The sequence below is a fragment of the Girardinichthys multiradiatus genome, chromosome 11 (assembly GCF_021462225.1).
Source record: "Girardinichthys multiradiatus isolate DD_20200921_A chromosome 11, DD_fGirMul_XY1, whole genome shotgun sequence".
Lineage (NCBI taxonomy): Eukaryota > Metazoa > Chordata > Actinopteri > Cyprinodontiformes > Goodeidae > Girardinichthys > Girardinichthys multiradiatus.
In genome coordinates, this window is record NC_061804.1 from 26,964,181 (window position 1) to 26,992,169 (window position 27,989).

General features: G+C 42.1%; 1 protein-coding gene across 4 annotated transcripts in view; it reads left to right on the forward strand.

The window, feature by feature from the left end:
• Positions 1-27,989, forward strand: part of mtmr4 (myotubularin related protein 4) — a 65,937-nt gene extending 37,948 nt beyond the window's left edge. For 3 of the 4 annotated variants that reach the window (XM_047379075.1, XM_047379076.1, XM_047379074.1), the window contains 16 exons: positions 5,664-5,780; positions 7,280-7,362; positions 9,713-9,879; positions 9,981-10,077; positions 15,084-15,197; positions 15,287-15,477; positions 18,528-18,656; positions 18,891-19,002; positions 20,399-20,594; positions 20,726-20,911; positions 21,508-21,678; positions 21,920-22,074; positions 23,471-24,869; positions 25,014-25,124; positions 25,235-25,323; positions 26,378-27,989. In XM_047379075.1, coding sequence (XP_047235031.1) covers positions 5,664-5,780; positions 7,280-7,362; positions 9,713-9,879; positions 9,981-10,077; positions 15,084-15,197; positions 15,287-15,477; positions 18,528-18,656; positions 18,891-19,002; positions 20,399-20,594; positions 20,726-20,911; positions 21,508-21,678; positions 21,920-22,074; positions 23,471-24,869; positions 25,014-25,124; positions 25,235-25,323; positions 26,378-26,555 — 3,495 coding nt within the window. In that variant the 3' untranslated portion in view covers positions 26,556-27,989. Of the gene's footprint in view, positions 1-5,663; positions 5,781-5,823; positions 6,787-7,279; positions 7,363-9,712; positions 9,880-9,980; positions 10,078-15,083; positions 15,198-15,286; positions 15,478-18,527; positions 18,657-18,890; positions 19,003-20,398; positions 20,595-20,725; positions 20,912-21,507; positions 21,679-21,919; positions 22,075-23,470; positions 24,870-25,013; positions 25,125-25,234; positions 25,324-26,377 lie in introns of those variants that run through there. The other variant, XM_047379077.1, reaches the window with a different exon arrangement.

Here is a 27,989-nt window from a genome sequence, read left to right on the forward strand (position 1 = left end):
CCAGAGTCTGGAGGAAGACTGGGGAGAAGGAAATGCCAAAATGCCAGAAGTCCAGTGTCAAGTACCCACAGTCAGTGATGGTCTAGGGTGCCGTGTCAGCTGCTGGTGTTGGTCCACTGTGTTTTATCAAGGGCAGGATCAATGCAGCTAGCTATCAGGAGATTTTGGAGCACTTCATGCTTCCATCTGCTGAAAAGCTTTATGGAGATGAAGATTTCATTTTTCAGCACGACCTGGCACCTGCTCACAGTGCCAAAACCACTGGTTAATGGTTTACTGACCATGGTATCACTGTGCTCAATTGGCCTGCCAACTCTCCTGACCTGAACCCCATAGAGAATCTGTGGGATATTGTGAAGAGAACGTTGAGAGACTCAAGACCCAACACTCTGGATGAGCTAAAGGCCGCTATCAAAGCATCCTGGGCCTCCATAAGACCTCAGCAGTGCCACAGGCTGATTGCCTCCATGCCACGCCGCATTGAAGCAGTCATTTCTGCCAAAGGATTCCCGACCAAGTATTGAGTGCATAACTGTACATGATTATTTGAAGGTTGACGTTTTTTGTATTAAAAACACTTTTCTTTTATTGGTCGGATGAAACATGCTAATTTTGTGAGATAGGAATTTTGGGTTTTCATGAGCTGTATGCCAAAATCATCCATATTAAGACAATAAAAGACCTGAAATATTTCAGTTAGTGTGCAATGAATCTAAAATATATGAATGTTAAATTTTCATCATGACATTATGGAAAATAATGAACTTTATCACAATATGCTAATATTTTGAGAAGGACCTGTATAATAACAAGATAAAAAAAATTTCTACCCGTGGTGCTGTGTGAGGTCATTTATTATGTATATTATCTGCAGCAGTGACATCACACCAACAGGCCCTATGAAACAGTGTTTTGTTATTTTAAAACAAAGACCAATTTATTATTGATCTGACATTCTGGACTATCTTATATTAGCGATTAGCATGGTTAGCACAGCTAGCAACACTAAATCAAAGTGTCTGTGTGTAGGTCCTTACCTTGACTCTAAACGTTCCAAAATGCGACATGTTGCATGACGGAGGGCAACACCTTAAAGGAATAAAACAGAGCAATGTCCCTGTACTCCATTCATCCTTCCTGTTATCTGTTTTAAGTTTCACTCTCTCTTGCTTTCTCACCACCTGAATGAACTAGACGCATCTCAACGTGTGGTAGAAAATGTAGCTTTCCCCTAAAATAGCTCCTTAAATCTCTGAGCTTTCTCTGACTTCTTTTTCAGAACCTCACTGATACTGATATTGTTCACTCAGTGACAACTTCCACATAGATTTGTTTTGATTACCATGATCGGAAAGCAGTTGGATATGGTACACTCACTGATCAAAAAAAGATTAGATTATTTAGTTTTTTTATCTTATGAGTCCATTCAGCAGGTAATTTCTCAGTGCAACGCTAGCTTTCAGCTATATGTTTTCCCTTCACGGTTTAAAAACATTCATAACTATTACAAAATTGATTGATACAAAACTGAATGTAAATGAAACATTTGTGTGTTCTTATTAAATTTCTTGCTCATCATTTGTTTTGTCACATTTGGGATCATTTAAAGCTCAGGCTTTATTGTGGTGTCCAGTTCTGTTTCACATTGTTGAAGGGTAATATGGTGAACTTTTAGTTACAGTATATTGAGGAAATAATTCTGTTTATGCATTCAATGACAAAAAAATCAGTATTTGTGATACTTCATATCAGTAAAGGATACCAAGTCTTAATGCCAAACTGGGGAAGGGACATACGTTTCTGCTGGAAATCTGATGTAAATCACTGAATTAGATATTTTTAAATCTAAGAAGGAAAATAATATAACAGCAAAACGTTATTACTCACTATATCATTTGTTTCCACCTTGAAGTTTTTAAAATGTAATTTTCTGGGTCTCTTAATGATCAGTCACTATAAACAGCTGAAAGGTCAATGTGTGATGCCTGTTTCTGAGTCTTTTTAAGGAATATCATCAGGAATATCATCCTCCAATAAGCATATGTAGCATCTGCAGAGAATTAAAAAAAACTGAGCAGCTGTGAAACATTTGGGTCACTTGAGAGAGAAGGACTTGTTAGACTGTTGGTGACGATGAAGCTTAAAAACTATATTGGGCAATTTTCTGCCTCCTCTCTGAGTAGAGTTTGTGCTTTTAGGGTGTTTGATTAATGGAGCTGAACATCATGTTTATAGAGAACATGACAAAAGAAAGAGGAATAGTGTAGGGAGCCACCCAGCCCGGGGTTAATTTCTGCAGGTTCTTTTTGTGTTTTTCATGTTTCCACTTGATTTCCAATGAATTAAGGAGGATATCCTCCTGTTTAGAGTTTTTATTTATAAAGTGGCCTCCTTTAAAAAATCCTTCCAGTGAAAGAGTCTGAGATTGGTATCGTGTCTGAGGAGGTATACGCTTTATAATTATCCTCATTTAACATTTTTACTGTACTCTACCTCCCCCTAAATTCACATGTGGTCATACATGTCGTCTCTGCTATTATGTCTCTTTTGATTGTTCTCAGTCATACATCAGATTTCTCTCAGCTGCTTACTCACTGACAGATTATCCATCCCTTGCCCTATTTAATACTTTGCTGTTTCGCCTCCTGTGAGTCTGCAAATTTTGGTGTACACTTGGAGCAGTGTGTGCATTCCCTGACATGCAGGCTGCTTGAACCGGAAGTCACGACTCACTTGTTGGAGCATTATTCATAAGTGGTTCTTCCCTGCCTCTTTCTCGCCGTGGCTCTCGTCTTCATGTTTCTGCTGCTGAAGGCTTCTCAGAGGAAACGTGATACAGTATCTTATGCTACACTTGCCAGCTGCCAGTGACTCATGCCCCTGCTTTTGGAGCACAGCTTGTTTAATGCAGCTCCCAGTCTGTACAGCTTGTTAACTATGGCAATCTGGGCAGGACGTGTTGGGTGTCTCCCACACCAGAGAAAGTCAGATTCAGTGGCTGTAGAATCTCATTTTAGTCAAATTAATTCTGTTGCATTAATATTTAATGCAAACTGTCAACATTCATGTAGTTGTGGTCATGAATGCAATACGGCTATTGCGCTCTGTTTTTCATTTTATCATGCATAATACTATAAATTGTGTATTTTTTTATATCAGCAGCTTTTGAGTATTAGAAGGTTGCTACACAGTCTGGAAAATAATGGAATTTAGTATAAGGGTTTTCCAGGTATGAATATGTATAAAAAGTTGGTGAAAAAATATAGATCTTTCCTTATTTCACTGTTAAAAGCTGGATTTATCCATCCATCCATCCATCCATCCATCCATCCATCCATCCTTCCTTCCTTCCTTCCTTCCTTCCTTCCTTCCTTCCTTCCTTCCTTCCTTCCTTCCTTCCTTCCTTCCTTCCTTCCTTCCTTCCTTCCTTCCTTCCTTCCTTCCTTCCTTCCTTTTTAATAGTTAAATGTCCCTCTCCATTGCTCAAAGGGAGCTGCTGCCTATATTTGGCTCTAATGTTGTACTGCAGAGTACTACGTGCTCCATTTCCCAGGTTAAGCTGGACTTCTTTTCTCTGTCTGGCTTGATGGGTGCAGTATCTGTTGGGAAGTGCAGGTGCAGGGTAAATGTCAGGGGTTCTTTAACACACAGGCCCTCATCAACCGTGGGACACAGCTTTGACTTACAGGCAGTAGAAAACATAACATTTTTACTTCCATTTCTGTATATATTGAGTCTTTTCTTGCCTTGAGTGGCCAGGGTCAGTGTGAACAGTTATTATCTTGTGTTTTTGTGAGCCACATCCTGCAGGTTAGTTCAATGCATGACTGTTTTGCTCTTAAACAATCCTAGCTGCTGCTCCTGCTTCGGTTGTTTTAATTCTGCCGGATTTTTCAGATAATCCCCCATCTGCCTAACTGCATACAGTCTTTTTAGCGTCCCCTGGTCACTCCAGCTCTGTGTGACGCAGCAATACATGCTAATACAGAATGAGGTAATGTTGTCTCTAAGCAACGCCATTGTCCTTGCTAACGGAGACTCAACAAGATCTAAGTAGCCATTCATGGTCCCCTATGGCAGTGAAGTTTTTTTTTAAGGAGACTGAACACAAATGATACTAGAGCTCATGTTCTGCTGTAAATGTATAAAAACACAGTTAAGTTCAGTGCCTTTCAAAGTCATTTTTAATCCTCTTGAAAAAGCATCAGTAACATTCAGCAGTAAACTAACAATCACTTAAAGCGAGGTGAGGGGCTGACCACTGTGAGGTTAATAAAAAGCTTCAGATTATCTCTGAATTTAAACATTGCTTAGAAGTTGGCAGATGTAACGGTGTGCCACATCCACTTGCTTGAAAGATAGTTCCCTGCCTGAGAGTTTAAAAAAAGTTCTATTGACCTCTTCTAGAAACCAATTACCTTAATGTAGGATCGTGCTGCAGCCAAAGCCAGGGATTGGCTGTGACTATAATAAAATGAGCACAAGTAGGAATGTTAATGGAAAGCCTGGGATCCTGTCCTGCAGCCCTGCCTCTTGTTTGTCTGCTCATTCAGGCTCAGCAACAAGCCCTTCATGCGCACAAAGGTTCCTCTGTAAGACTATCAGCGTGTTCTAATGGGACACCTTAGACATCCATGCCAGCTTTATTGTCATTGGTTTTGATTAGTGGATGTTTTGCTTTAGAGAAACTTGGTGTCATGCAAAAGTGTTCATACTTCTCAAACCTTTTTCACATTTTATGTTATGTTACAGCCCCAAATGTTAATGCATTTTCATGGTTTAATATGTGGTTGACCACGACAAAGCAGTACATTATTGTGAAATGGAAATGATACAGTTTTCAGATGTTTTGTAACTAAAAATCTAAAAAGTGTATTCTTTTCAGCCTTCCAGAGTTGATACTTGGCACCATGTTTTACTGCAGGGAAGGTGTGTTCAGGGTGATATGCACCAGTATTTTTACATGGAGGCCAAAAAGTTTAGTTTCCAAACCAGAACACATTTTCCCACATGCTTGCTGGGTCCCTCGCCTGGCTTGTGGCAAACTGCAAACAGATTGAACAGTTGTCTGTGACAGCTTGGGATTTTACTTTCTAACTTAACTCTGCCTTAAATGACTCTGCATATCTGGCCTGTCTCATGTGTTCTTTGGTCTTTTTAAAATGCCGTTTGTTTACTGATGTTCTCTAACAATACTCTGAGGTCTTCAAAGAACAGCAGGATTTATAAGTTTAAATGCAATTAGTTGCACTAGATTTTTAAGGGTATTAAACGGAGTTAGGTGGAGTTGAATTGATATGCATGCCAATAATGCAGTTTTGTATTTGTAAAAACTTTAGAAAACCACATATCATTTTGATTCCATTTTACAATTATATGATGAATTGCATTGGTCTATCACATGAAATCCTAAAAAAAAGCTCTGACTCTTGTGGTTATGTAACAAAATGGAAAAATGTTTGAGATGCATGAACACCTTTACAAAGCAGTGTATGCAGAAGTGTTTTGTCATGTTGGTTATAACAGAAAGTGTGTTTGGGGAATATTGTAAACCAGGGTTTGAGGTTGTTATAATGCTAAGACTGAGGGTACATAAATTTAATAAACATGTGCAACAATAAGGTTTTTAACACAGACTCAAACTTCCTTTTGTCTCTCTGCAGGTTCCATTCCCAGTTCTTCAGGGAGAGGGGGTTGAATATCTTGGCCATGCTGATGAAGCCATCATTGCCATTTCTAACTACCGAGTCCACATCAAGTTCAAGGATTCAGTCATCAATGTGAGTACATGTCTCAACGGAGGAACTTCTGGATTTGTTTGTTTCAGTACAAATAACACAAGTGTCTGAGTGAATACTGCTGCCGCATTGCCACGCCATTTCAGAGGCCAATAGCAGCAAAAGAGGAGGGTTTAGTGTTTAGTTTGGGCACACACAGGCTATTCCCTTTCACCCCATGTGTATTTTATAAACGCATAACTGAGCTTACGAGGCAAATAAAGCGGAGGAATTTACATGGCGATCTTGCAACATGGGTTTAGCCCTGTTTTAGCATAGTTTGTTGTACCAACATCGTACCACAGAAGTTGCAGGCTCTATGATCTACCAACTAAAAGGGTGGAACGTGACATCCAAGTTTTAAAGCCCAGCCCCTACTGGCACTGCTGTCCACTCCTGTTGACGTCAAGCCTTGCTCAAATACAAATGAGTATATTGTTTGTCCTCACTGGCAGTGAAATATCTCCTTTCCAAATCCTTGTCAAGTTTTCCAGCAGGATTCAGTTTCTGGAAACAGTGGCAGGATCTTTAAAGTGAGTAGGGAAAGAGGACTGATCACCTGGACATTAAATAAGCTACTTCAGAAACAGAATAACTCAGTTTATATGTCACAGCAAACCGTCCCCATACTACTGATTACCCAACCGTTCAGACTTCTGCCTTGACCCTAGCTGCACAGATGAAATGAAGCCACGACCCCTCACCCACATGTCCTTTCACAACCTCACCCCATACTTCTAAGCTGTTTTTGCCCTTTGCTCCCATCAGTGTTTGTCTTTCTTTCTCACCATGATCTATGTTTGATTTAGACATGTGCTGCTAGTAGCACATCCACTCAGTTAGCTTTCATCTTGCATTCTTTGCTGTTTTTTTTCCTTTTAACTCTTCATTTCCGTTTTGTCTCCTAAGCTTTTTGGGTTTAATTTCTTTCCCATTCCCTCCCTCTCTGTGTGTGCTTCATGGTGGCACTATGTTTTAGACCTACCCTGCTGTGGACAATGAGATCTCTGTGAGTACAATATGATAAAACACATCCCTCTGTCACATTTTAGACAGCTTGGTCATTCAGCCCTTCACTCTATGTGGTCATCAAGCCTTAAAGACAAAGTGTCACTAGCATTCAGCTGAGAGGTAATGATACCCCTTTGATTTTCTGCAAAACAATTGTCATCCAGGAATAATCTTGAAACTTAAGCCATTTATTTTTCTTATAACTGCAGGTATTTTGGCTTATAAATGATGCAGAGTCATGTTGCTCAAGTATTTTTCCAGCAGTGAAGCTTTGTGAGTGACTTTAGGTAATTTTGACAACACTTCAGAAGCAGAAACTAAAACAAAAAGCTGTTATTATTATTATTATTATTAGAGATATTGATTCCAGGTAAAGATGCCAAACAAGTGTATGAAGTCCTGAAGTTGAAGGGAGTGATTTCTGTGCAGAACTGCGCTCTGATTTGTGGACCAACAGGCTGTTTTAATAAGCTCTCTGTCTCCACCTGCAGGTGCCGCTGAGGCTGATAGAAAGTGTGGAAAGCAGAGAAATGTTCCAGCTGCACATCATCTGCAAAGACTCCAAAGTTGTCAGGTAGCAACATTAAGCCTTGAGGCCTCTAAATGGTTTTAGCTATAGAAGTTAAAATGCAGTTCAAAAGTGTTCACATCCCTTGAAGCTTTTCATATGAAGTATTTTTTTTTTCACTGACCAGCACAAAGTAGTATATAAATGGGATTTGAAAGGACGATACAATGCCTGCCAAAAGTATTCATCCTCCTTGGCATTTTTCTTGTTTTGCTGCCTCTCAACCTGGAATTAAATGGATTGTTTGAGAACTTGCACCATTTCATTTACTGAACATGCCTACAACTTGTTTAATGTGAGGCAAGCACTAAATAGGACAAAATAACAGAAAACGTCAGGATGCATAACTGTTCGAACCACGTTTTGCAACATTTACAGCTACAAGCCTCTATTAGCTTCCCACATCTTGCACCTAGGATTTTTGACCATTTCTCAAAGCAGTACTACTACAGCTCCTTCACCTTTGATGCTTTTCTCTCGTGAACAGTGATCTTCAAGTCTAACCACCGATTCTCAGTTGGATTGAGGTCTGGACTTTGACTAGGCCATTCCAACACATTTTAAACGTTTCACCTTAAACCACTCAAGTGTTGCTTCAGCAGTATGCTTCGGGTCATTGTCCTGCTGGAAGGTGAACCTCTGTCCCGGCCTCAAATCACAAGCAGACTGACAGGCTTTGCTTAAGAATATGCCTGTATTTAGCACCAACCATCTTTCCCCTTACTCAGACCAGTTTCCCAGTTACTGCTGCTGAAATACATCCCCACAGCATGATGCTGCCACCACCATGTTTCTTATTGTGGTTCTATGGACAGATATTCCAATCTGCTGTGGAACTCTGCAGCTCCTTCAGGATTACCTTTGGTCTCTGTGCTGCCTCTCTGATTAATGCCCTCCTAGCCTAGTCTTTGAGATTTGGTGGGCGGCACTTTCTTGGCAGGTTTGTGGAGGTACCATGTGCTTTTTATATGAATATTATGGATTGATGGTACTCAGGGGGGAACAGCAATGATTTTGGATTTATTTTATAACCTCACCCTGACTTGTACTTCTCAACAACTTTGTCCCTGACTTGTTTGGAGAGCTCCTTGGTCTTCATGGTGTAATGCCTCTTGCTTAATGGTGTTGCAGCCTTGCAGTCCATCAAATAAAATAAAATGTGAAAACATTTAAACTACAAATTGGAATGTAACAAAATTGGTGAAAAGGTTTAGCAAGGCACTATACATGGGTTTCGAAGCATTTTACAAACAAAAATCTGAAAAGTTTAGCTTGCATATGTATTCAGCCCTTTACTCTTATACCTATGGAGTGCATTAGAAGCAGCAAAGAGGCATACAGTAACATTGGGAAAGCTGCAACGATTTACAGCTCAGGTAGAAGAATCAGGTAAGGTAACAGGATAACTGTTGGTCCAGAACTCCAGAAAGCTGTCATTTTTTGGCAGAGTGGCAAGAAGAAAAATTACTGTTGCTGCAATACATATAGGCTTTTTAGAAACACATACAAGAAGATACTCTGGTTAGATGAGAACAAAGAATCATATTTTTTGATCTACATTTGGCATTAATGCTACATTATCACAAAATGATCACATTGTCTTCTGAAATATTTGCCTCTTTCACTTTCAGCGTTTCTGTTTTCATGTTGAGCTAAGCTTACTTTAAATGTAAGGCAGCGTTTACCTCTGTGGCACAAAAAGTATGATTCTAAAAACTTAAAATGTCTTTATTTAGTTTAGATGCGTCTATCATTCTTCTTTTAGATTGAACAGAAAATTGTCCACCTGTCTAACTTTGGTTCAGTGTGAGAAACCATATTTTATATATCACATTAGTTTTTCTCCTCTGCTGTGTGTGTGTGGGGGGGGGGGTGAAGAACAAACTGGATGTGTGTGACAGGAGCCTTTAATTTAATCCGATGCATCATGTTCTGTTCAATCAATGCTTCCTATCAGTTGTTATTTGACCTTAGACTAAACATAGAGCGCTATAGATAGAAGGCATAAAGCGTGGGAGCTGAAGACAGCGAAGCTGCTTCCCAACATGGAGGTTAATTTCCATTAGAGCGAAAGCAGAAAACTTTCTTACAGCTTCCAGTAACAAAATAAAAAACAACGGTTACCCTTTCTGCTGCAGCACAGCTGTTAACCCAAATCACCCCGAGTTTAGTGTAGTTTTCTAGTTTCTCTTCATTAACGAGTTTCATTATCGTTCTTGTTTAAAGGCTTAGAAAACATTTCTCCTTAAATGGACTTGTTTTTTACATTTTCCTTCTAGTGGTAAGGCATAATGCTATATAATGATATTTAAGATTTTCCCTTAACTCTCTCATTTAATCCCTGGATTCTCCTCAGATGCCACTTTGCAACATTCAAGCAGTGCCAGGAGTGGGTGAAGCGCCTGAACTGGGCCATAGCCCACCCATCCCGCCTGGAGGACCTGTTTGCCCTGGCCTATCATGCTTGGTGTCTTGGAGCCAGCGCAGATGATGAAGACCAGCACGTTCACCTCTGTCGCCCAGGTTTGCACCATCAACCCAACGTGACTGTGAATTAAAAGAAAGTTGCCTTTTGCGACTATTTAGTGTTCAAACCACCATGTACTGTGTGTGTGTGTGTGAAGGGGACCATGTGCGTCACAGAATGGAAATGGAGGTCAGGAGGATGGGCTTCGACACGCAGAACGTTTGGAGAGTGTCTGACATCAACTGCAACTACAAGTATGTCTGTGGGGTTCCTCCTCTGGCACCCGTAGTAGAGAATGTTGTGTCTGTGTGCTGTCATGATGCTGCTCAAACAATGGATGTTGTGTAGCAGAATTATAATTGAAAATCATAATTTGAGAAAATTTATTTCTTAACCAAAAATCCACATTTATAAATCGAAATCAGAGATGTCCTCTGGTGTTGTTATTGTGGCTCAAAGCCCTTGATAATTACAATTGTTAAATTCTCAGTAATAATTGATAACTATTATTAGATGTCACTGTTTAATCAACCGTTTCTGCCGAAACGTGAACACAAACACCTTCCCTTTATCTACGTCAGTATTTATTAAATCACAGCCCTGATACTACACGCTCTTCCAATTCAATAATCTTCACCTAATCAAACATGCAAATTTCTACACAAAAGGGTAAAATATCTAACTAAACAAAATAAAACAGCATTGAGTGTGTATGAAATCAAACCAGCAGTTATGGCAGTTATGGCAAAAATACAAGAGGTATATGGTTGAACGAAACGTTTGTAACGCCCCTCCCCCCCAGTGTAGCAGTCATAAAACTTCCCCCAAGGTTGGAAGCTTAGTGAACAAAGGATAATAAAACTTTTGGTGGCAACCAGTAAAACACAAAGTTGAAGACACAGAAAATGGTGAGTTTCACCATGAGGTTATATATATATATATATAGCAGTTCAGTTTTATAGCGCTCCTGCGCCATGTGTCACACAGTAAAACCACAACTTGCGAGACTCGGCGGCCTCAGAAATCAACAGCAATCAAGTTTCAATAACACAAGGCATGCACATACAATTTAGAATACATTGGACTAAAAGTGGTGATTCTAAATCGCCCTAAAATCCTACTCTATCCTGCCCAAGCTATTTTAACAGATATAAAAAAAAAAAAGGAACAAAATTAATTGGTGGTGTCTTCTCTGGATCAGAGGAGAGGAGAGAGAAGGGGGGGGAAAGAGTTTCCACGCGTCCGTGGGTAACTCAGCATAGCGGTCCGTTTTCGTCCTTTGGCCTCCTTGGCACAAAGGTGAAAAATATGACGGACCATCACTAGTCGACTGGAACAAAAAAAACAAGGATGAAATTTCTTCTCCTTGAAACCTCCTTGGTTTTTTGGTTACGTATTAAAAATCCACGTCTTCAATCGGTAAAGTTGAAACTTACAAACCTTATTATTCTTGTAAGCTTAATTCGCTTAGTTTTCTGTCCAATGGGAGAATGAATGAAAGTCCACGTGTGAGTTTCTTCTCCAGAATGACACTCAAGTTGCGAGGTAACCGCGTCTCGGTTCCAAGCTGAAAATCGCCTCATTAAAGGACTCACTTTACTATATAGCCCACTGTGACATCAGAACTGGGACGCCCCGTCCTGTCAGCCGCGGTGCCCGCTGGGATTTGTAGTGGCGGACTATCCTGGGGTACAAAATGGCCGATAATGCCGGAAGGCATAGTGGCGTCCAGCAACTTACAAATGGTCCAATATCAAGCAACACATGGTGCAACACTAGTCCCTGCATCAGTGTTCCTACTTCCACCTGAAAAATAATAAAACTAAGAATGAAACTACAACCAGTTTATGTTGTCTCTACCCTCTTAATCTGTCATCTCATCGTTTTGCAGCAGTAACACACGTTGTTGTTTGCAAACACATTTACCTTAACGCAGGGATTAGCAGCACAGTAAAATCGGACCAACAAATCATTACTCTCAGATTGTATCATAGCTGTTGAAAACATTACTAAAAACAGTCACAAACACTGAATATCTTTAACAGTAATACATTTCAAATTAATTTCTGCTATCTTGACAACCTGTCAAAAAAGAGACACTTGTGAAAATAAAGCAATTTTGTTGCAAATCGTCTACATCTGATGTTATCCAAACTCCAAGCAGACTTCTTCCTTCAGTCACATTCAGCAAGGGACTAGTAGTTCTGTACGAACAGTATCTTATGATGCTTTTTACAATGGTAACACTCAAAACAGAATGAACTCCTTCCAACTTTGACAAAAGGTGGAACATTTACAGTTGTTTATTAAATTAAGCAGAATGTGTCCCAAAAGAGCATCTCGTATAAAGCAGCAGCAGCATGCTTTGTGTCTTTTAACTTCCAGAAATTATCCAGGAAGGTTGGAGTTCTTTTTTGTGACTCTAAATACAGGTCCTTCTCAAAATATTAGCATATTGTGATAAAGTTAATTATTTTCCATAATGTCATGATGAAAATTTAACATTCATATATTTTAGATTCATTGCACACTAACTGAAATATTTCAGGTCTTTTATTGTCTTAATACGGATGATTTTGGCATACAGCTCATGAAAACCCAAAATTCCTATCTCACAAAATTAGCATATTTCATCCGACCAATAAAAGAAAAGTGTTTTTAATACAAAAAACGTCAACCTTCAAATAATCATGTACAGTTATGCACTCAATACTTGGTCGGGAATCCTTTTGCAGAAATGACTGCTTCAATGCGGCGTGGCATGGAGGCAATCAGCCTGTGGCACTGCTGAGGTCTTATGGAGGCCCAGGATGCTTCGATAGCGGCCTTTAGCTCATCCAGAGTGTTGGGTCTTGAGTCTCTCAACGTTCTCTTCACAATATCCCACAGATTCTCTATGGGGTTCAGGTCAGGAGAGTTGGCAGGCCAATTGAGCACAGTGATACCATGGTCAGTAAACCATTTACCAGTGGTTTTGGCACTGTGAGCAGGTGCCAGGTCGTGCTGAAAAATGAAATCTTCATCTCCATAAAGCTTTTCAGCAGATGGAAGCATGAAGTGCTCCAAAATCTCCTGATAGCTAGCTGCATTGACCCTGCCCTTGATAAGACACAGTGGACCAACACCAGCAGCTGACACGGCACCCCGGACCATCACTGACTGTGGGTACTTGACACTGGACTTCTGGCATTTTGGCATTTCCTTCTCCCCAGTCTTCCTCCAGACTCTGGCACCTTGATTTCTGAATGACATGCAGAATTTGCTTTCATCCGAAAAAAGTACTTTGGACCACTGAGCAACAGTCCAGTGCTGCTTCTCTGTAGCCCAGGTCTGGGAAATGCGGCACCTGTAGCCCATTTCCTGCACACGCCTGTGCACGGTGGCTCTGGATGTTTCTACTCCAGACTCAGTCCAATGCTTCCGCAGGTTCCCCAAGGTCTGGAATCGGCCCTTCTCCACAATCTTCCTCAGGGTCCGGTCACCTCTTCTCGTTGTGCAGCGTTTTCTGCCACAATTTTTCCTTCCCACAGACTTCCCACTGAGGTGCCTTGATATAGCACTCTGGGAACAGCCTATTTGTTCAGAAATGTCTTTCTGTGTCTTACCCTCTTGGTTGAGGGTGTCAATAGTGGCCTTCTGGACAGCAGTCAGGTCGGCAGTCTTACCCATGATTGGGGTTTTGAGTGATGAACCAGGCTGGGAGTTTTAAAGGCCTCAGGAATCTTTTGCAGGTGTTTAGAGTTAACTCGTTAATTCAGATGATTAGGTTCATAGCTCGTTTAGAGACCCTTTTAATGATATGCTAATTTTGTGAGATAGGAATTTTGGGTTTTCATGAGCTGTATGCCAAAATCATCTGTATTAAGACAATAAAAGACCTGAAATATTTCAGTTAGTGTGCAATGAATCTAAAATATATGAATGTTACATTTTCATCATGACATTATGAAAAATAATGAACTTTATCACAATATGCTAATATTTTGAGAAGGACCAGTATAAAATAAAACCCTAAACATTGGCTGTTTGCAAATCTGTCACAGTTAAAGTTAACAAATGTATGTACTGCAGAAGAATTTAAACTGAGATGACTGTATTGCTGAAGAAATTTGAGATTTCAGGGTTATCCCCTGTTTTCGGGGTCAATTTCTACCCTGATAAATTTTTTTTTAACCTGGTAGATGCAGTGGAAATATAGGGGGGTAAATAATGGTACAAAAAATTGCCCCTGCTTCCAAGAAAAGGTCAAGATTTCCTCTTTTACGTTCATGGTTCCAGCACCGCACACTCCACTCCACTCGGTCTCACTCTACTCCACATAAAAGCTGTTGTATTTTTATTGGCTCACTGATAGCTGCAGTTATGGCTTGAAGCGCCATGCCGCTGTTGGTCCTTACTAAGTTTCAAGTACAAACAAGCAATATAAAATAAACACTTACCGTCACGCATCATGTCCTCCAACAATAATTTCGAGCCACCGCCACAGCTTTTGGTTTGACCCGCTTTGGGCATTGTAGTCCTGAATATTTTTGTAGTTGCTCTTGAGTTTTGATCTTTTCCCCAGAGTTGTGGCTTGTCATTCTCTCCACTACCTCAGTAAACACCTTCTCATGCCGCTGGCATTTGGCTGACCATGGTCCTAGCCAGTCAGTAAACAACAGTCTGTTCATGTCACATGTTAGCCCTGATCAGACCCGATGGGACCTGCTGATGAGCAGGTACCAAGAAAGCCAGTACTGGGCTGGAAAAGCTGATAATGGAAACGGCTGCAAAATAGGCTGAGTGGAGCCGGCCAAAGTAGAGCCCGTGGAAAAGGTCAATATGTTCCCAATGTAACCAAACTCAGGAGGGTTTTATTTTAAGGAAGAGTTTGTATGTTTTCTCCAAACCATTTATGTTAAGCTCTGGGTTGGAAATAGCTTTAAAATAATCCTGTTTAAGAAAAGGCCAGTCTGCTCACACAACCCATAAACAGTACATCCTGTTGAGGGAGACAGACACACAGGACAATGTGCTAATTAAACAAGCTGCAGCCTGCTGGGTCTCATGACTCAGCACAGTATTTCACTTTCATCCTCATTAATATACACACAGTCCATCTCTCCCTCAGCAGGAGGATAGGAACTGAAGAAAGGATCGTGAGAGAGGAGGCCAGAGACAGATGGCGTTAGACAGTTAGCCTGAGCAGAGTTATTAATGCTTTTTAGAAACTACCTTTTTTCCTCCACTGAAAACCCCTGACCTGCTGTTTCTCCTTAAGGTTGTGCTCCAGCTACCCGCAGAAGCTTCTGGTTCCAATCTGGATCACTGACAAAGAGCTGGAGAGTGTGGCTTCCTTCAGATCCTGGAAGAGGATCCCCGTGGTGGTTTACAGGTAAGCTTACTGACGCATGCCGAGCACAGCTTTAAACTTCTCCAGTTTGCATAACAACATGTGCTTGACTCTGACACTTCACATTCAAGGCATCAAAAGAACGGGGCAGTGATAGCTCGCTGCAGCCAGCCTGAGATCAGCTGGTGGGGCTGGAGGAACACGGATGATGAGTACCTAGTAACGTCCATTGCTAAGGCCTGTCACATGGACTCTGGAGCCAAGGGGACAGCAACTAGCCGCCAAAGAGGGGAGGCTCCCGACTCCTGTGATAGTGATTTTGGTAAATCTGCTGTTTTAGTGTTTGTAGAACATATATTCAATGTGGTATACTTCACTGTGGTTTTGTGGCTTAGTATAAATTCAGGTTTTGATGTAAATCATTTCTTTCTTTTTCCATTGTATCTTTCCAGCTAAGATAAGGGTAAAATTATTCATCAAGTAACTCAGAAAAAACAAATCCTTTTAATCAAAGCCCTCCTTTGTAATGCTTACTGGTCTCTTTGTTTTACATAGACAGCTGATGATGGTGATGGTTAATAGAGTATGATGAGGCAATTATTACGGTATATTTTAAAAGTACTCTATCCCTTGCACTTTTCCACATTTTACTAGGAAACAACCTGAAACTTATTTTGGGTTGGAGCAAAATAAAATAGTTCAGAATTGTGGTTTGGCAGGAAATATAAATAAATCTGAAAGGTTTAAAGTGCATATGTATTATGGTCCATTTACTCTAATGCCTCTAAATCCAGTTCTACCAATTGCATTCGTATTTATGCCCGGGTCAGTACTCTGGAACCACCTTTTGCAATTATAACTAGACAACATCACAGCATGGTGCTGCCACCTCCATGCTTCAAGGCATGAATATTGTGTTCAGAATCATCTGCAGCATTAGTTTTCCACCTTGCATAGTGTTTCCTCTGTAGGCAAAAAGTTCAATTATGGGCCCATCAGACTGGAGCACCTTCTTCCATATGTTTGCTTTATCCCCGACATGGCTTGTAGGAAACGGCAAACTGGGATTCTAGTAGCTTTCTTTAATCGGTGACCTCTTCTAGCCATTCTTCCATAAGGGCCAGGTTGGTGGAGACCATGATTAATACACTGCTCAAAAAAATAAAGGGAACACTCAAATAACACATCTTGGATCTGAATAAATGAAATATTCTCATTGAATATTTTGTTCTGTAGAAAGTTGAATGTGCTGACAACAAAATCAGACAAAAATCATCCATGGAAATCAAATTTATTAACCAATGGAAGCCTGGATTTGGAGTCACACACAAAATTAAAGAGGAAAAACAGACTACAGGCTGATCCAACTTTGATGTAATGTCCTTAAAACAAGTCAAAATGAGGCTCAGTATTGTGTGTGACCTCCTCGTGCCTCTATGACCTCCCTACAACACCTGGGCATGATCCTGATGAGACGATGGATGGTCTCCTGAGGGATCTCCTCCCAGACCTGGACTAAAGCATCCACCAACTCCTGGACAGTCTGTGGTGCAACATGACGTTGGTGGATGGAGCGAGACATGATGTCGCACATGTGCTCAATCAGATTCAGGTCTGGGGAACGGGCGGGCCAGTCCATAGCTTCAATGTCTTCATCTTGCAGGAACTGCTGACACACTCCAGCCACATGAGGTCTAGCATTGTCCTGCATTAGGAGGAACCCAGGGCCAACCGCACCAGCATATGGTCTCACAAGGGGTCTGAGGATCTCATCTCGGTACCTAATGGCAGTCAGGCTACCTCTGGTGAGCACATTGAGGGCCACGTGGCCCTCCAAAGAAATGCCACCCCACACCATTACTGACCCACTGCCAAACCGGTCATGCTGAAGGATGTTGCAGGCAGCAGATCGCTCTCCACGGTGTCTCCAGACTCTGTCACGTCTGTCACATGTGCTCAGTGTGAACCTGCTTTCATCTGTGAAGAGCACAGGGCACCAGTGGCGAATTTGCCAATCCTGGTGTTCTCTGACAAATGCCAAGCGTCCTTCATGGTGTTGGACTGTGAGCACAACCCCCATTTTTGGACGTCAGGCCCTCATACCATCCTCATGGAGTCTGTTTCTAACCATTTGTGCAGACACATGCACATTTATGACCTGCTGGAGGTCATTTTGCAGGGCTCTGGCAGTGCTCCTCCTGTTCCTCCTTCCACAAAGGTGGAGGTAGCGGTCCTGCTGCTGGGTTGTTGCCCTCCTACGGCCTCCTCCATGTCTCCTGGTGTACTGGCCTGTCTCCTGGTAGCGCCTCCAGGCTCTGGACACTACGCTGACAGACACAGCAAACCTTCTTGCCACATCTCGCATTGATGTGCCATCCTAGATGAGCTGCACTACCTGAGCCACTTGTGTGGGTTGTAGAGTCCAGTCCGTCTCATGCTACCACGAGTGTGAAAGCACCACCAACATTCAAAAGTGACCAAAACATCAGCCAGAAAGCATAGGTACTGAGAAGTGGTCTGTTGTCTTTTCCATTTGAACAACAACATGTGAAATTGATTGTCAATCAGTGTTTCTTCCTAAGTGGACAGTTTGATTTCACAGACGTTTGACTTACTTGGAGTTATATTGTGTTGTTTAAGTGTTCCCTTTATTTTTTTGAGCAGTTTATTTCAAGGTGTGTGAATACATTGGCAAGGCAGTTGGTTTTACTCAGTAGCAGCATCTCGAAATGAATAACAGTACCAGGTATCAGAACATGCTTGGGTTCTATTTTAACTTGAATATGTAGTGCCTGTTTAGCTCTCTAATTTATGTAAGAATTGCAGGTCATTTCTTCAATTGTATTTAGGGTTTTGTTTTTGCATGCTTCAATTAAAACAAAACATGCAGATGTTATCCAAGAGTGTGAACTATATTGGGTCTGTTTAAAAAATTGAGTCCATTTAAAAAAGGTTCAGCTCAGTTTGCAAAGGAAACAGTACTCTGCATCTTTTTTAGTCTTGATTTTGTTGGTTGTCTCTTTGTGGCACCAATATGTCAAACTGTAGTTTTTAGCCCCTCTACTGACAGGTACAGCATGCTCTGCGAGGGGCAGTACGTCATCCACCAACTTTACTCAGAGAACAAGCTCCGTTAGAATCTCACAATAATTGCTCTTTTCCAGCAAAGGTTGCTGTTGGAGGCATGCCTCTTGTTATCGGCATTAGGAGGAAATATAGATTTTTCTGCAGGATACAAAAAGACTCGGTTTCTGTTTGTGATGTCCACAGGAACTCTCCTTTTTGCTGCTTTTCGTGTCACTCTTGTCTCCCTCTTCTTCCCAACACGAAGTTTCGCTCAGGTCTGTCCTCTTGTCTGTTTTTTTTCCTCAGACTCATCGCTGACGGGCGGCTCCGGCTGTGATGACAGCACTGTTCCACACAAGCTGTTGATTCTGGACGCCCGCTCATACACTGCTGCTGTGGCGAACAGAGCCAAGGGTGGAGGCTGTGAATGCGAGGGTTAGTTTGATCAAATATTTAGTCGATTTTTCCCTCTTATGAAATCTATTCACAGTTTATGTTTAAAAATCTGTCTGTGATAATGCTCTATGATTTAACAAGGTGTGGATAAAACAGCTTCATATTATTAATTGAATTCTGATAAAAACAGTTTTTAGAAAATATAAATGTTGTCTATATCTTCCAGTAAGGTTTAAATTTGTTGACCTATATCCATGTTGTTGTTATATTTAGAGTACTACCCAAACTGTGAGGTGATGTTTATGGGAATGGCCAACATCCATGCCATCCGCAACAGCTTCCAGGCTCTGAGGGCTGTCTGCAGTCAGATCCCAGATCCAGGAAAGTAAGTTGATCCATTTGACCTTTCTCCATCTGAGCAGCTCTGCCCTCGTTTGCACCTCCCTCTCCTCTGTTTTGGTGCTCACAGTAAAGCAACACCACTCTGAAATGGGATTGTTGCCACAGTGCAACACAGTGCATTTGTTTACATGTTTGGTTTGCTTTTAATAGTGGGCTTTGATTGTTCTGTATCTGCAGTTGTTTTATTTTAGTGGTTCTATCTACCCAGCTTCTGAGACATCATACTGTCTGCTGATATAAGGCCTGCTTTTCTCACAGAGGAGTGCAGGTTAGAGTTAAAGGGTTCAGTTAAATATAACAGCCTTGGAAATCCATTCTAAGTGGACACAGAGTAATATCATCTGATGTATCCGTTTAAATAGTCCAGTGGCCTTTACTGCACTAACCTGAGTGAGTTTTTTGTACTGTAACAAAGCAAGTTTATGACTGGCATCACTGTGCCAGCTTACCATAAAACTAAAGGGTATTTCCACTAATGCAAATAAACTAGAATTAAAAAAAATATTTAAAAGTAAATATGCCACCTTATCTTATTTAGTTAGGACATCATGAGCCCACAGATAAATGAATGGGTAAAATGTTCTCTGGGTGGGCAGCTGATAGAGAAATGTCCTGGAAAACTTTCAGCTGTAGCTCTACAAAGTTCTGTCTCAGGGCTGCTGCACACCACACCCTTTTCAGATATTTGTAAAAAACCATTTATTATTTTCCTTCTGCCTCACAGTGATGTTCTACTCTGGGTTGGTCTATCACATAAAATCTCAATAAAATACTCAAAATGTCATAGCACCATATAACTGCCAGCATTTTCCTGTTTCAATTATACTAAGTATCATCATTATGAGTGATGATGATGTAGCATAAAACACAATTAGACACTCTAAAGCAGGCCCTGATGAGTTTTATAGATTTGGGAAAAAGTTAATTTCTCTTCTACTTATCACTGAACAAAGGAAGAGGTGTATGCTAGATCTTCAAATATTAGATCAGAAATAAAATGTTTGTATGCTTCGTCCAGTTGTACCGATATTATGTTAATTTTTGACCGGCTTCCCTTCCTGCTTTGATTCCTGCTATGTTTCATAAAGTCTGCTATGAATATCATTTGTTTGGTTTAGAGTTACAGTTTCTGTTTTTAGGTCCATACAGCAGCAAATAGACATCATTAGTAATCTAACACCAGCTCCACCTGTTCACATAAAGGCCCACACATCAAAACAATGAGATTGACTGTAACCAGAGTTGTGATGCTGCTTAGTGAGATTTTCATTGTTAAACACACTGAGACACTGAGGATACTCTTGTTACAAACTCATTATCTCACCACTTAGGGTGCATTTCAACCAGCTGGTCTAATGGGCTACTTGTCATGGTTACAGCTGGCTGTCGGCTCTTGAGAGCACCCGATGGCTGCAGCACCTGTCGGTCATGCTGAAGGCAGCCACTCTGGTGTGTGGTGCAGTGGAACGGGAAGGCCGGCCTGTCCTGGTACACTGTTCAGACGGCTGGGACCGCACTCCCCAGATAGTAGCCCTGGCCAAAGTTCTTCTAGATCCTTACTACAGGACGTTAGAGGTGAGTCTTCTGTTTTTGTTGCTTTTAAATTATTGCGCATTTGGTTTTACGTGGTATGTTAGCAAATATTTGTTTATCCAAGGCATCATGATACAGCCATAGTTTTCACTGTAAAATACATTTTCCCACAGGGTTTTCAGGTGCTTGTGGAGACTGAGTGGTTGGACTATGGCCATAAATTCGGGGACCGGTGTGGCCACCAGGAGAACATGGATGACGTGAGCGAGCAGTGTCCTGTCTTTCTGCAGTGGCTGGATTGTGTTCACCAGCTGCTCAAGCAGTTCCCCTGCCTGTTTGAGTTCAATGAGGCCTTCCTGGTGGGTGGTTGTCCAACACTCCTTCCTGCATGTTTCACCATGAAATCTCAACCTCTACAGATGATGCAATTTTGAGAAACTATTAGTTTGTAAACTGTGTCCTAATGATGATATTTTGTCCCAGACACTCAGCCAAGCCATTTATAAACTGGCATATGGAGCGCCAGCCCAATACCCCATTCAAGTTAATAAAGTCAATGGCATGCAAACGTCTGAAAGAGCAATAAAATAACTCTACATTTCCAGTATTACATGATCAACATTAGCATTGTGATTTGTGTACCACAGTGACTTGTCAATGTTTGTGATGCTATAGCTTCAGCTTTTCGTGGATATTTTGTTCCAAGTGGAGTTTCTTCAGGTCAGCCTCAGTATGTTGCTCCTACACAAGTTTAATGTGAATGAGCCGACAATGCTTCACATAAAACTTGTTCATAATTCAGCTCATAGAATATTTTAATGAAGTTTCAGTTAACCATAAGATGACAAAACGTACAGAAAACCTGTTCTCCTGCTTCATAAACTGTCATATGGAGCTCACAAAGACATATGGTCCTAAAAAGGCCTAACTTGATGCATCCTTCTCCTTTATGCAGGTCAAGTTGGTGCAGCACACCTACTCATGTCTTTACGGCACATTTCTGTGCAACAACGCTCGAGAGAGGGAAGCAAAGAACATCTACAAACGCACCTGTTCTGTGTGGTCCCTGCTCCGCGCAGGAAACAAGAACTTCCAGAACTTCCTCTACGTTCCTGGCCTTGATGTGGTAATGTTTTATTGACATTTTATTATATTACATATTCTTTGTGTAGTTAAGCTTCTGCTGAAAAACAATTGATTGAATGTGTTGTGAGTTTGCTTAAGTCAGGAAGTTAGATATTTCCATATCTAACTTCCTTTTATTTAATGAAAGATCAAAAGCAGAACTACTCTGTCACCCTTTGCCTCTTATAACAAAACATGAGCTGCTGATTTATAGGCAGCCTGTGTTTGTCCTTGTCTGCCAGGTGCTGCAGCCAGTCTGTCACACTCGTGCACTACAGCTGTGGACAGCTGTTTACCTGCCCACGTCATCCCCCTGCACAGCTGTGGATGAATCTGTGGAGCTCTACCTTCCCCCATGTGTGGCTGGAGATGAGCTCACCTCCCGCTCACTGGACAGGTATGTTTTTGTAAATGCCTTCAAATTCAGAATTTATAGTCCCTTGCTAAAGTATCCATGCCTCTTAATCTTTGTCAAATGTTATCACAAACCCCAGTGTCTTTTTATTGGGTTTTTATGTGATAATACACCAACATAAAGTAGCTCATAGTTGGGAAGTGAAAGAAAGCTGATACAAGGTGAAAAATCTGTAAAGTTTGCCATGCATGTGAAATCAGCCTCCCTGAGTCAATAAGTTCTCAGAACCACCTTTCTCTGCAGTAGCAGCAGCTCATCTTTTTGACATATTGGAATTTTCTGCCCCTTCTTCTTTCCAAAATAGCCTCAGCTCAGACTGGATGGAGAGTCAGCAAGTCTTGCCACATATTCTCAGCTGGCTCTGGGCTTTGACTGGGCCATTCTAACATATTAAATGCTTAGGTAGTTGTCATGCTCAAAGTTGAACCCACCTCCCCAGTCGTCTGCAGGTTTTCTTCTAGAATTGCTCTGTTTTTAACTCCATCCACCTTCCCCATAACTCTGTCCAGCTTCCCTCTCCTTGCTGAAGAAAAGCATCCCCACAGCATGATGCTGCCAATACCATTTTGCATTGTAACCCTCATTGGGTTCACATGTAGCCCAAAACGTTTTGGTATCCACTGATCAGAGTACCTTCGGTACCTGCTGTATTCTCTACATGGCTTGTGCCAGTATTAAAAAAATGTTTCTTTTTTGCCACTCCTCCATGCAAGCCAGATTTGTCCAACAGATTGTCGCCTGACTGTGGATCTCTGCAGCTGCAGCAGCTCCTCCAGAGTTACCATCAGCTTCTTAGCTGCTTTTCAGATTAAAGCTCTCCAGATAATGATTTTTCAGATAATGGCCCGAATAGTGCAGAGCATAGAATAATCCTGCTTTAAACCTGACCACTCTTCTTTGTACCTTGTTCTGCATGATGCTGTTTACTAATGTTCTCTAACTAACCTCTGAGGCAAAGAAACAAAGTAGATTTATTTATACTAAGACTAAATTGCACATATGTGACCTATAATTTCTAAATGACTTCTGGAGGCACTGGCTTTTATTCACAGATATTGGATTAAAGGGGGTTGAACACATCTACATGTCATACTTCTCAACATTTTATTTGTAAAAATAAAAAATGTAAAAGACATGCTTAATTTTTCTTCCACTTCTAAATCATGCATTGTTTTGGATTGGTCTATCAGATAAAATCTCAATAAAATATTTTGAAGTTTGGGGTTGTAATGTGTGAAGATGTAAAAAGCTTCTAGGGATGATAACACTTTTAACCCAGCACAGTATAGCTCTGTTGGATAACAGAGTTTGACTGCCCTCTAGAGTCCCACATTAGGAAATATGGGAGAAATGATAACTATGATCCTCTTCTGTCCAGACTTCCCAAGACTCGCTCCATGGACAACCTGCTGACAGCTCTTGAGAGCGGGCTGCCTCTGACTCGAACGTCCAGTGACCCTAATCTGAATAAGCACTGCCAGGAGCCCTCGGCACCAGAGCCCTCAGGTGCTGTAGAAGACACATCTGCAGACAGCTCTGGGGAAGACATACCTGATGGGACTGAGGAGGTGCATTCAGCTGATCATGGTCTGGACAATAGTGGACCAGGGGCAGAGTGCTCTGAAGAGCCGTGTCTTACCACACAGCCCCTGCCGTCTCTACCCCTGCCCCCTGTCTCTGTTGGCATGAATGACTCACCCACACACTCAAACACTGCCTTTAGCACTCCTGTCCTCCACCAGGCTTCGCCTCAAATCACAAACCTTCCACTTCCATCACCTCCACTGGAGACTGAAAGTCCAAGTAGGACTGCTGAACCTTCCTCACCCACCCATAAATCAGAGCCATGCTTACCTCTGCCTTGCAAAAATACTCAACCTGCAACCAACACCTTCATCTTACTGTCCAATGGACATGTTGATGGCGAAGCCAGTGGGCCCCCACAGTCATCCACCCTGCTGACATTGAAACAGCGGGGAGGCAGCATGGGCGACTCCACTGAGACTCTCACAGATGAAGGAGACCTTCCCCCTGTCTCGCCTTCTCCATTACCCCAGCATCTTGCTCAGAGTGATTTCAGTGATGAGGATCAGCCACAGAAAGAGGAGAACTTAAGGACAGATCTGGTGAAGGGAAGAGGGAGGACATTGACGGATACAGCAGCTGCTGTGGACTCTGCACAGGTGCCCCCTCGCCATCTGACCTCCCAGGGCCAGCTGTCAGACCTGCCTCTGCTGGGCCTTCCATGGGACAGTGTCCAGGGTCTGGTCCAGTCCACCTGTAGTCATTCTGCCGTCATCCGAGCCCTTCACCCCAGCAACTACCAGAGCCGCCAGCTTGCAGGTAAACTCCTCCGCTCACAGGGCTTCGCTGCTGCCTCCGGGTCCCAGTGCTGCCGAAGGGAGGCTCTATGTTGTTCCAGCGGCTCTCTGCAGGCTGGATGGCTGGCTGCAGCTCGGAGTTCAAGCTACAACGGCCTCTGTGGCCCTGCATTCAACAGCTACTCCCTGGCAGTCCACCAGCTCCTACCAGCATCATATTCCTCACTATCAGCTTCTAGCTCCCCTCCCCCACCCCAGACCCCAGCGTACCTTGATGACGACGGTCTGCCAGTGCCATTGGACGCTGTGCAGCAAAGGCTGCGACAGATCGAGGCTGGCTACAAGCAGGAGGTGGAGGTGCTGCGGCAGCAGGTGCGGCAGCTGCAGATGAGGCTGGAGAGTAAACAGTTAAGCAGCCCACCCTCCGAGCCAGACATCGACTATGAGGATGATATCGTGAGTTGCTTTTTCAACTTATTAAACTTCTTTCAGACCACAAATTATGTCCTTTCTCTCTGCAGATTTCCTAAATATTTGCTCCCATGTTTTCTAAACATGTTCTGTTACTGTGTCCCCTATTAACTTTCTGCTGTGGTTCAGACGTGTCTGAGGGAGTCAGACAACAGCAACGAGGAGGACTCCCTGTCCACTCACAGCGAGGACCGTCTGTCTGAGGGCAGCTGGGATCAAGTTGAACCCAAGGACACAGAAGTCAGTATCTTTCTTCCACAAATACAGCTTCTGTCTCCATCTCTACCCCTCCCTCACTGTCCTGGCAAGAGGCACATCTTGATACCCCCCACTGCTCTGTGTGTCTGTAGGTCACAAGGTGGGTCCCCGACCACATGGCCTCGCATTGCTTCAACTGTGACTGTGAGTTCTGGATAGCCAAGAGGCGTCACCACTGCAGGTGAGACATTATTAGTTTTCTTACATGAATAAATTTGAGAATACTAAGTCCGAGTTCAGAAATGTAGCATCGTTAGAAACATTAATGTATCTTCTTGGGATTTTAGCCTGATAGATGAAAACAACTGGTTGTCAACATATTTTTTTTTCTTTTTAAAATAAAAGTCTGAAACATGTTTTTTTTGTTTTTTTTATTCAGCCCTTGAATTCTGGAGGAGCTGCTAAGGGGAGAATCTGTAGGCAGAACAATTATCAGCCCTTCACCCCATAAATCTGGCCTTTATGAAAGAGTGACAAAATAAAAAAGCTACTGTTGAAAGAAAGTGATAAGAAGTCTTTGCTGTGTCCCGTAATGTAAATGTGAACATGTGGAAGGTGGCGTTCTATTCAGATTAGACCAAAATGTAACTTTTTGATTGAAAAGATTAAGCATGGCTGAAAACTGTGGTGCATCACCCTGAACCCACCATCTTTATGGTGAAACAGGATGTTGGCAGCATCATGCTGTGGGGATGCATTTCTTCAGTAGGGACAGGGAAACTGATCAGAGTTGATGGGAGGATGGAATGAGAAAATATAAAGCAATCCTAGAAGAAAACCTGTTAGTCTCACATCTATTGCAGCCTCTAAACGGGTTTTTCACCTTCCAGCAAGACTACAACCCTTAACATACAGTCAGAGTTACAATGAAATGGTTTAGATGAATGTAGATCCATATGTTAGAATGGCCATGTCAGAGTCCAGACCTCTATTCTATTGAAAGTATGTGGCGAGACTTCAAAGACACTCTCAGTTGAGGTCAAGATGAAATTTGAGTTTCTAAATGTTTGGAGCCCAAAAGAACTGCAGCTGTAATTGTAGTGAATGGTGATTCTACAAAGTATTTACTCACCGCGGCTGAATACAAATACATATTGTTTGTGAAAAGTGTTGAATACTATGAATGCTTTTCCATAAGTGCACTGTGTTTTAGTGCAGTGCTTGTCAATCTCAGTGTGGCTGTTTGAATAGTGAAAGTTCATATTGAAAATCTGGTTTGTTTTGGTTTTTTCCAGGAACTGTGGTAACGTGTTCTGTAAAGACTGTTGTCACCTAAAGCTGCCCATCCCGGACCAGCAGCTGTACGACCCGGTCTTGGTATGCAACACTTGCAACGACCTGCTCCTGGAGTCGCGCACCCGCGAGATCCGCAGCCAGCAGCTCAAGAAGGCCATTGCCACAGCATCCAGCTGAGAGATGCACGACGACACGCGACCCACCTCTGCTTTGTCCTGCTCGTTTCTAACCGACGAGCAGAGCAACCCGTTCGCAACCTCAACATGCCAATGTTTTGGCTACGAGGGGTAGGGTGAGCAATGAGGAGGAGGAGACGTTTGTCTTTGCGGGTGCAGTTTTGAAACATAGATGCACTTGAGGTTAGCAGGAAGCGTAGGTGGGTGATGATGCTGGTCAGATATATTTCAGCCTGGGGTACTGCAGCGTCCTGCTGCCCCCACACAGCCCAGTCCTCTGACGGCGTCCTGTCTCTGTCCACCCACCTTTGTCCTGAAAGAACAGCTGCACCATTCTAGCAGACTCTGTCTCGCTCTTTAAAGGACAATCGCTCAACCTTCATGTGTCGAGGTCTCCAATGCCTCCACCTCTACCACTGGAGGCAACTTTAAAAGAGGAGAAAAAAATGCTGCTACAGTATTTAAAAGTCTAATTTTGTATTTTTATTTTGTGCACTACTAGTTGTTGTATTTGAGGGAGACCAAACTTGAGCAAAAGGGAGAAATCTTCTGTTTACTTTGCTAATGCATCTTATTCCTTGGAGCCGGAATGTAACGTGCTGGGATGACTGGATCGATTTCTGTTCTCGCTGGAATCATTTAAATGTTCGTTGCTGCAACGTGTTCTTAGACTTCTGTGTATGCACAGTCAGTGTGGTTCTGTCTTTGTCATTGCTTTGCTCCACTGCAACCATGTTGCAACATCAGACATCTTGAAGACTGCTGCTTGTTTTCTGAGCCAGTTGTTGAGAGGAGAGTTAGGAGGGTGGCAGAGGGAGTCAGGACCTTCAAGGTGCTGGTGGCTTTCCATGATGTATCCGAGGGAATCTCTAAAGGTTGGTGCTGAGAATCTAGTCTCAACATGTCAGTGTCCATCAGATGTGAACTGGCAGTAGACTGAAAAGAATACCCAGATTTCTTTTTTTGTTCTGGTGGGGATGTTGGCCACTACCCCTCCCCTAATAAATGTGTTTTGTGTCTACTGGTTGTTTCTTGAATCAATAGTGCCATATTTGGTTTTGCCTACTTTAAAAGCCTTTTTCTTTGTTCTGGAAAGCAGCAGGTTTCTAATTGGCCACGTCTGTGTATAATTTATTGGTGCAAATATTTAGCTGCTTAATAACACAGATTCAAATTAGGATTAACAAATTGTTGAATTAGATAAAGACAATGATGGGATATAACTATGTGAACCTTTGAGGTTAACCATTGTGTAATGCTTAGGATGTTTTTTGCACGATATTGATGAAGTCGAAATTCTCAAGATGAAACAAATCTTTTACCAACCGTTATCTGATCAGTAGTGGTGGCTAAAACATGTTACCTAATAACTGTTGTAAAGAAAATGCACTGTAAAACTGAAATCCCATGAGTTAAAATAAACCATCATATCATC